The sequence below is a fragment of the Oryzias melastigma genome, linkage group LG8 (assembly GCF_002922805.2).
Source record: "Oryzias melastigma strain HK-1 linkage group LG8, ASM292280v2, whole genome shotgun sequence".
In the NCBI taxonomy this organism is placed as follows: Eukaryota; Metazoa; Chordata; class Actinopteri; order Beloniformes; family Adrianichthyidae; genus Oryzias; species Oryzias melastigma.
Genome location: NC_050519.1, coordinates 6041791 through 6051438, shown reverse-complemented (window position 1 = coordinate 6051438; position 9648 = coordinate 6041791). Strand labels below are relative to the sequence as shown.

Here is a 9648-nt window from a genome sequence, read left to right as displayed (position 1 = left end):
AAAAAAAAAATATATATATATATATATATATATATATAGAGGGAACCTTATATATCTTTGGTAGAAACGTGTAAAAAAATGTTCATAACTTCTCCGTGTATAAAATGAGTCTAATCTAAAGTGAAAATCGTGTTTAAACATTTTTTCTTCCAGAAATTATCTCGGTTTGGACATTTCTGAGCGTCATTGAACGCCTCACAAAGAAGGAGCCAATCAGAAGCCAGGACGCTCCTGCCAGTCTGTCGTCCGTTTGTCTTCCTAAACAAAACAGCCGAAGCGACGGTTCTCCTCCCGGAATCACGCAGATAGATCCACGCAGGCGGGGAGAGCAGCAGCAGACGCCCGCACACGACACACTTCAGCGACACAGAAGAAGGTGAACCTTTTCCTTTTATTACATTCATAAAGTTGATATTTTTTCTTCTTTTTAGCTTTACTTTTCAATTTTGAACATCAAAGTCTTTCTTTAAAAACCAAAAGTTTTAATAGAAAACTGGGGAAACTGTCAGAGTTGTCCAACCAGTTTGTAGATGGATGGACCAGATTTTCTTTTTCCTTTAGAACACCTGTCATTTATGCACCTTTAATACATTTATATTTTTAAATCTAAAGTGCACCTGTTCATTGTTGCATATATTTATCCAGCTGAAATCCACTGACAGGTCAGACAAATCAGATGATGAATAGAACCTGGAAGCGCCTCATCTGTTTGGCCTGGACCCAGATTGGTTGGTGACTCAGGAACAACAGGGATCAATAAGGAGAGGGGTCCAAAGCTGCTCCCTCCAATCCATCTAAGAAATGGCTGCAGGGAAGGGCTGCTGCAAAAGCTTTCAGCTTAATGAAACACTTGGAGACTCCGTCCCTCCAAGGTTATATGACATCACTGCTGGTTGAGCTCTGAGAGGAGACGATTAGTGATGTTCTCTGATATACCGTAAAAAAAACCCCTCAGTTTATACACTTAAATTTGAGCTGAAAGTATTATTTCTTTTAAAAATCATAGTAATCTTGCTCAAGAGCTCCATCCTTATCACTACAGTAAGGTTAGTTTATTTCCCATTTAATCTGTTTTTTTTTTTTAAATCCCACCATAAAAAAACATTTTAGGTAAAAATTACAGCATGTAATCTACTGAAAATTTTAAATCTTGTCTCATTTGTATGTTTTTTCCCTTTAAAATCACAGTTAATTCCCGTCAATCCATCTTGTTTTGCATATATTTGTTAATTTTTTATTTAAAATATAAGCATGTTTTCATTTATTGACATTTAAAGATCCCAAGTAATAAATGTTCTGTGGACAAAATACTTCAAAATCTCAGTTTTAATTCAAATTTTGTGGAGAACTATAGAAGATTTTAGTGAAAGTTAAAATTTTGCAAGTATTTATTTTGTGTATTTCTTAAAAAATGTTAATACTAAAAGAATAATACACACATATTATGATTTTTATTAATTATAGCTGATTAAAAATTAGTTTTATATAGTATACTGTGTATGAATGGATCATAGAGATGAACGTGAAATTCAGACACTGATGTGTTTCTGTGTGTTCCATCTCCATTCTGTAATTTATATAAATGCATCAAATTATTATTTTTTCTCATTTGAAGTTATGTTACAGTTGCTGCTCTGCTATAATCACATCGATGTGAAATGCTTGCAGGTTGGTGGTTTGGTCCCGAAGCCTCAGCAGGATGTGGTTGAAAGAGACACAAATAATTAAGCATCATCTCATTAGTGTGTTCACATCCGAGATCAAACTCAGAGCTGGAATCAGCAACATAAATACATAAATGATTAAGGGACACAATGCAGTTTTTAATAACTATATATTTTAAAGAGTTGCTACGATACGTGATGTGTCAAAATAAAATGAAAGTGAATTAAAATGAATTTGATGTTTATAAGATCTTTTTATTTTTTTATAAAGGGGCTTTTATCATTCATCAAAAATAAAGTTATTCACCAAAAGTCATTTTTCTAATCCAAAATAAAAAACAGTTTTTAGGACTTAAACATTTCGGAGCTTATTATTTTTTTTTATTTTTTATTTTTTTTTATAATCTGAGCTAATAGAAACTAGATGAAAAAAAACGTATTAATATTTTTTTTTTTTTAGTTTGTGACCAGACAAGTTTCTGGCTTCGGTCGGTTTTTGGTGACGATCACGTCAGGAGCTTCAGAGGTTTGACACTTTTCATATCCTCGATGAGAGCCGTGGCTGGAGTGACTTTGCTTAATGCAACAACAGGATAATCTAAGAGTTTCAGAGTCAGATACGTGTCTATTCTCATCTTAGTCTGGAAGAAAAACACACTCGCAGAGATAACTGGGAGAAAAAAACAAAAAACAAAGAGTTTTATTAGCAAACAGCTCATACACTGATTAGTTATCTTATTTTCTGTAGGAGTTTCTGCAAAATTACTTAATTTTTCATTATTAATTGTTTGCAGATGTTTGATCTTCTTGACGCCCATAGATGTAAATGTGCATTAAGCCCTTTTCTGCTCCAAACTTACCATTATTTGACATCTACTTGAAATAAAAAACTCAATTTATTTACTTTTTATAGCTAGAAATTAATTAACATATCCAAGAACAATTTTTTTCCCATTTTTTTTTAAAGTTGATTTACCATTTTTTAACCAAAAAGCAAAATAAAAATACAAAAGTATTGCTAAAATAAATAATAATAATAAATAAATTGTATTTCTTGCATGCAAATGTGAATTGTTTTTTAAATTCCTCTCATTTTAGTTTTCTTTAAATCTTGTAATAACTCCAGAACACCTTTGTTAAACTTCCTCCCAAATCCTCTGTCTCCATTTCATCCTCTCCTCCTTTCAGGCCAGCCTGTCCTGAGCGGTCATGTCAGCCAAAGCCATCTCTGAGCAGACGGGGAAGGAGTTCCTCTCCAAGTTCCTCTCCACGTCGGCCGCCGTCCAGAACAGATTTCGCTATGCTAACGTGACCCCGGAGACCAACTTGGACAAACTGACGCAGGAGCATCCGTGGCTGCTCACAGAGGTAGCATCTCATTAAATCACCCCAGAGGAGCGGTCTTCTGATGACGTCACAGTTGGGAGTGGTACTCTAGGAAATGGCGACAGAGACTCTTACTGTTAGATTAAAACCCAACCTTTTTTTGTTGTTTTTTTTTCTTCCTCTTAGCATCTGTGCAGAAATGCTATCAGCTTCATTAAGTTATCCCGTCGCTCATCTTTGGTCTATCTCTGATTTTTATCTGGAGGGTAAAACGATGTGGAGGGCAGATCCACGTAGATGCGTGCTGCCGTACAATTGATCAGGAAATCACATTACCCCCTGCCTCCTCCTCCACTCGCTGCCAGGCAGCTCGACGGTAATGGCTCCACCGTCATAAGTCATCCTGTAGATTTGACGTGCAAAAGTGCTGGTGGGGGAGGACGTTACGGTGCCGCTGGATGGTAAAAGAGGAATTCCTATTACACGAATGGATTAAAAATCCACTCTGATCATATTTTAATCAAGGCCAGAGGTGTAAAACTCAATCACACAAGGGTCCTAAATTCAAAACACACCTTAGATTGTGGGCCAGACAGGATATTGAACACTCTAAAACTGTATTTTTAGAACTTTAAAGCTGTAATTTTTTGACATAATTATGAACTAGATATATAGCATTACCTGTGATAATGCTGAGGGTACTTTAGCTAAAAGAGCCTAAAAATAACGAAAAAAAGCCTAAATTAGTCAAAACAGCTAACGTGTAGCTGAAATATTAGCTGAACTCCAAAATATACAAAAAAATCTAAAAAAGCATAAATTAGCCAAAACAGCTAGTATGTAAATATTAGCCTAACTCAATACCAGCCCCAAAAAACTTTTTTAAAAGGCCCAAATTAGACAGAACAGCTAGCATGTTGCTAAAATATTAGCTAAACTCCAAAATAGCCTAAAATTCCTCAGTAAACTGAATTAGCCAAAAACGTTAGCATGTTGCTAAAATAGAAGCTAAACTCTAAATTAGCCCAAAACACTCCAGTCTATAACAAATTAGCCAAAATGTTAGCATGTTGCTAAAATATTAGCTAAACTCCAAAATAGCCTAAAATTCCTCAGTAAACTAAATTATTCATAAAACTTAGCCTGTTGCTAAAATAGAAGCTAAACTCCAAATTTGCATACGAAAATCCAGTAGATACCAAAAAAAGCTAGCACATTGTTTAAAGATTCCAAAATAGCCTAAAATTTCTCAGTAAACTAAATTATTCAAAAACTTTAGCCTGTTGTTAAAATAGAAGCTAAACTCTAAATTAGCCTAAAACATTCCAGTAGATAACAAATTAGCCAAAAACGTTAGCATGTTGCTAAAATATTAGCTAAACTCCAAAATACCCCCAAAATTCCTCAGTAAATTAAATTAGCCAAAAACGTGAGCCTGTTGCTAAATTAGCCTATAAAATTTCAGTAGATAACATAGTAGCCAAAAACGTTAGCATGTTGCAAAAATATTAGCTAAACTAAAAAAAATAGGTAAAAATTCCACAGTAAACAAAATTATTCAAAAAAGTTAGCTTGTTGCTAAAATAGAAGCTAAACTCCAAATTAGCATAAAAAAACTCAGTAGATACCAAAAAAGCTAGCACATTGTTTAAATATTAGCTAAACTCCAAAATGGCCTAAAATTTCTCAATAAACTAAATTAGTCAAAAACGTTAGCCTGTTGCTAAAATAGAAGCTGAACTCCAGATTAGCATAAAACACTCCAGTAGATAACAAATTAGCCAAAAATGTTAGCTTGTTGCTAAAATGTTACCTAACTCCAAAAATAGCTAAAAATTCCTCAGTAAACTAAATTATTATAAAACGTTAGCCTGTTGCTAAAATAGAAGCTAAACTCCAGATTAGCATAAAAAAGCCCAGTAGATGACAAATTAGTCATAAAAATACGAATGGCTTGTAGTAGATCAAAAGATGATCAGATTAAGTCTTTAATGAAGGTTGTGCTAATTAATCAATTACTTAAAAACTTCCATAAAGCATTTTTGTTTTGTATTTTTGAGCTGAAATGTTGACTGAAGATGACTGGACACAATTGTTCTCTTCCTCTCGCAGCGACTGGTGGTGAAGCCGGACCAGCTCATTAAACGGCGAGGAAAGCTGGGCTTGGTTGGCGTCAACCTGGACCTGAACGGTGTCAAAAACTGGCTCAAGCCCCGCCTGAATAAAGAGGCGACGGTACGTTCTCCTTCCTATCTCCTTCTTACTCTAAGTGCCCATTAACCTCCCTGTCACCCCTTCTGCGCATTTGACTTAAGTCCATGTCCGCCTGAGTCAGCTCTGTTACGCCGAACTGGAAAAAAAAAAAACAGTTTAGCTGTGAGATGCTTTTTTTATCTCGTAAATCTAAAGGCAAGTCATGCAGAAACTGCAGGGCTCATAAAACAATGAAGAAGAATGTTTGGTTGTCCCAGCGGTGAGATTGGACAGATTTATCATTCTGTAGGTCAGATAAAAACAGCTGCTGGTGGCTGTAAATAAAACTCAATTTAGCTGCAATTTGTTAAAGACGATGAAAATCGTGTTTGTAACATGTTCTTGTGACATAAATAAAGAAAAATTGAGTATTTTTTTATTGAAATTGTTGTGAATCAGGAGCAGATGAAAAAATATGTTAATTAAAAAAGTGTATTTGTGACGTAGAAACTAGAGGTGTGTATTGGGAAGAGTCTGGCGATACTATGCATATTGCGATACGTGGATCACGATACATATCCCGATTTATGCCAAGATAATACCACACAACGCTACAAAGCTGATACTCAGAGTTTCAGTTCGGTATCCATCCCAAGTAAAACCTAAAAACGTCTCACGGCAACAAAAGTAAATGTCTGAAGTACGCTCATAAATAAATAAATAAACATTTTAAAATATCGCCAAATGAAATATCGCGATATATCGCTAAATCGATTTCTAGTCTGCGCACCACCAGTTCCCTACTCGGCTCCATTCTGATACATCCTCTTGTCGACGACTAGATTCATGTACGTCTCGGTGTGTGAGGGGCTGTAAGCTAGCGGGACTTAAACTGGCGGCCCGCGGGCCGTTTTTCGGCCCCCTGTCTTAATATGAAAGTTCAATGTTGGTGCGTCCTGTGTGTTTTCTATGAATGGCACTTTTACAGTGTGGAGCTGACGAACCAACCAATCACAGTGGGGTATGTAGCTCCTGGGGGCGGGACATTGACCAGACTTGAAGCAGGGAAACTTGACACCCCCCTCAACAGACAACAATAATGATTTTTTTTTTTTGTTTGTTTTTTTTTTAATAAAGCAACTATTTGCACTTAATTATCTCAACGCGTCAGTGCTGTATGGGGTTCCATTTGTGCCAAAAATATGTTTTACGTCCACTGTGTCTGCTGAAGAAGTTTGTTGCATTTGTTCATGTCTACGTGTCACTAAGCAATTGTGATGTTTCAGGTTCCTTTATGTTTAAAACTTTTCATTTGCTATTGTCATTGGTCGTCAGAAAAGTCCTTAGCAACAGTTGCTAGCGACGTTAGCTCCTGTCGTTTCACATGACACGTAGACATGAACAAATGTTCAATAAACGTGTTCAGTCGACATAGACCAGGGGTCTCCAACCTTTAACGCTAAAATAGCCATTTGGTCTCATTTCTTACAGACCAGAACCGGCTGAGAAACCCATTTTATCGTTTAAAAATGCAAAATATTTATGCTTTTTTTGCTAATTAAGCATTTATTTGTAAATGCAGTTTTCAATCAATTACAACTGTGTCAATATGTTTCTATATATAACAGCTGTAACTTATTTTACCTTTGACAGCTGCGCACAACAGTTCATTTCAAAATAAAACCACCGTGTCAAAATTTTAGTAGAATTAAAACAAAAAAAACTCAAAATATTTAGAATAACCTGAGCTTTTTATGGAAAACACATAACTCTAAAACCACATTTCTTCTAAACTGTAACCACTTTAGTGTAATTTGCCAAAATAATACTTTTATTTGATCAAATAAATTAAATTAAAAATACTAATTCAAAGAACATTTCGACAGAATTTCTCACAGTAAATGAAACTATTTTGCTTAGTTGTTTGAGATATTAAAAATCTAAACAGAAATGACAAAACTTAAATAACTAACCTGTTATGTATTCAATCGTTAGTGTTTTTCATTAAAGCTAAAGAGCCACATGTGGCTCCGGAGCCAGAGGTTCCAGACTCCTGACATAGACAATGGACCAATGACATTGAGAGTTTAGACAAAAACCTATTTTTGACACAAACAGAACCCCGTACTGCCCACCCTCAGCCAGACTCCGCCTTCAGTGCGCCCAAGGTAAACTGAGTTTAAGAGCTCTTAGTAATGGGTGACGGGAAGGGGAGGCGGGGTTGCTCCTTGCCAATGATCCCGCCCACACCTCAGAGGTTGAATTTCAAGCGAACTGTTGCCGCTCTGCAGAAACTATGTCTAAGAAAACATCATAAGTATTTTTGGATTGTGGCTATAAACGGCAAAATCTTAAATAAAAAACCACAAGAAACGCTTGTAGAGTAGATCAAAAGATGATCAGAGTGAAATTGGGTTTGGTTGTGTTGGTGTAAACATTAATTTGGACATGTTTTAGTAATTAGAGAGATGAGTTAGTCTCTTTGAAGGGTGTTTGATGGATCTGATTTGCATTTTGAGGCTGATTTCTCTCATGTTAGCTTGTTAGCTTGTAGCCCGTCTGTGACTCTGTCATTACTGTCAATTAGCTCCTAATTTATAAGACTTACTTGGATAAAAACTGCATTTTTGAAAGTGAAGAAGGAAGAAGAAATGCCTCTTTATTTATCTGCACTCGTATGAGCATCTTGTTTGTATTTTTATTTTCCCCTCTCTACTGTCAATAACTTCCTGCTTTTGTTGAGCTCTGCAGACTGACAGTTTTTTCTTTGTTCTCTCCGGCTGGCTGCTCTCAGACGCTCCCCAGTGACTCTTTGTGCCTGTTGGCCTTTAACTGCGAAAGCGACAGCTTCCATAAAAACGAGCCTCCACTCTACATTTCCAGCTCCCCCTTTCTTACTCTAAAATGCCAATTCATTCCTGTCAAGTGACAGGACTCGGTTGTTTTAATTCCACGTTTCCCTTGAGGTGCATTTGAAAAATGAGCCATTTTCCCTCCGCAGAAAAAAAACGTTTATTTAGCTTTACTAAACATTGTTCTGTGCATGGCTGACAGGTGGGGAAAGCAAAGGGAATTCTCAAGAACTTCCTCATCGAGCCGTTTGTCCCTCACAAGCAGGTAAACCTCCCAAAGATCCCAAATGTTTCAATCAGCATTTCAAGACAGTTAAATGCTTTTACTGTAACTGTCAGGAGGAGGAATTCTACGTGTGCATCTATGCCACTCGAGAGGGCGACTATGTGCTGTTTCACCATGAAGGGGGGGTGGATGTTGGAGACGTCGATGCTAAAGCCCAGAAGATGCTGATCAGAGTGGATGAGAAGATGGATGAAGATCAGGTGAAGAAGGCTCTGCTGACCAAAGTGCCCAACGACAAGAGAGCGTAAGTTTAGTTTACAGTAAACTAGAAAAACACTAAAATGGAAAAATTGGACATTTCTATGTTAAAAACTTTAGGTTGTTTTTTAATTATTTTTTTTTACATCAAATGGTGCTTATTTAAAGATCATTTTTATATCTTTTTTTAAATTGCCACATTTTTAAAATGTTTGAAATCAAATATTTGCAAGTTGCTTCACATTTTTGTTTTAGGTGATTGTTTTAATATTACAGATTGTTTTTTAAATAAGCGTGCACAAAATAAAGAAATATCAATAGTTTGCATTTTTAATCAAATTAAATCAAACTTTATTTATAAAAAGTGCTTCTCATTCTTGTGTAACACAAAACATTTTACAGTTAGAATGAAATACATAGAATAGATAAAATACAAATAATATATGATAAAATTACTAAAAATGTATTCATAAATAAATAGGTAAACTAACAGCAAAATTAAAAAGGTGGCCGTCTTTTTAAGAACGTCTACAGTCTCCATGACTCTGAGGTTCTCCGACAGGCTGTTCCACAGGTGAGGACTGTAACCACACAATGAATTTTCTGATTTTCTCTAGTCTTTCAGAGTAAACAATATCCACATATATGATCATATATTACCGATGGAACACAAAAAGCAAATTATTTATGAAATATGAGTCATTTTGGTGGATCGTTTTATTACCCGGAAGTAGAACGGCTTGATCTCTGAGGCACCGCCTTTCGCTCCTTATGGGTGCTGCCCATTTCATGGCGTCATCCAGATTTCAAGATTTTTTGAAATTATGACAGAATCAAAAATCCTCTTTGCTTTCAAATTTGTTGCTCCCTGCTTCCACCAGGAAATAGTCTGCTCCATTTATCTACCAGGAAATGGTCAGGTCCATTTCTCTACCAGGAAATAATCTGCTCCCTTCACCCACCAGAAAATAGTCTTCTAAATTCTCCACCAGGAAATAGTCTGCTTCCTTCTTCCACCAGGAAATACTCTGCTCCCTTCCTTCACCACAATATAGTCTGCTCTCTTTCTCCACCAGGAAATAGACTTCTCCTTTTCTCCACCAGGAAATAGTCTGCTCCCTTATACGCC

The 9648-nt window shown here is 36.1% G+C and overlaps 1 protein-coding gene across 1 annotated transcript in view; it reads left to right on the top strand.

The window, feature by feature from the left end:
- Positions 1–9648, top strand: part of aclya (ATP citrate lyase a) — a gene marked incomplete in the record, with an annotated part of 37411 nt that overhangs the window by 6819 nt on the left and 20944 nt on the right. Inside the window, 6 exon segments of the mRNA XM_036213176.1 lie at positions 175–376; positions 2125–2190; positions 2853–3032; positions 5103–5225; positions 8238–8300; positions 8375–8565. Of these exon segments, the coding sequence (XP_036069069.1) occupies positions 2874–3032; positions 5103–5225; positions 8238–8300; positions 8375–8565 (536 nt within the window).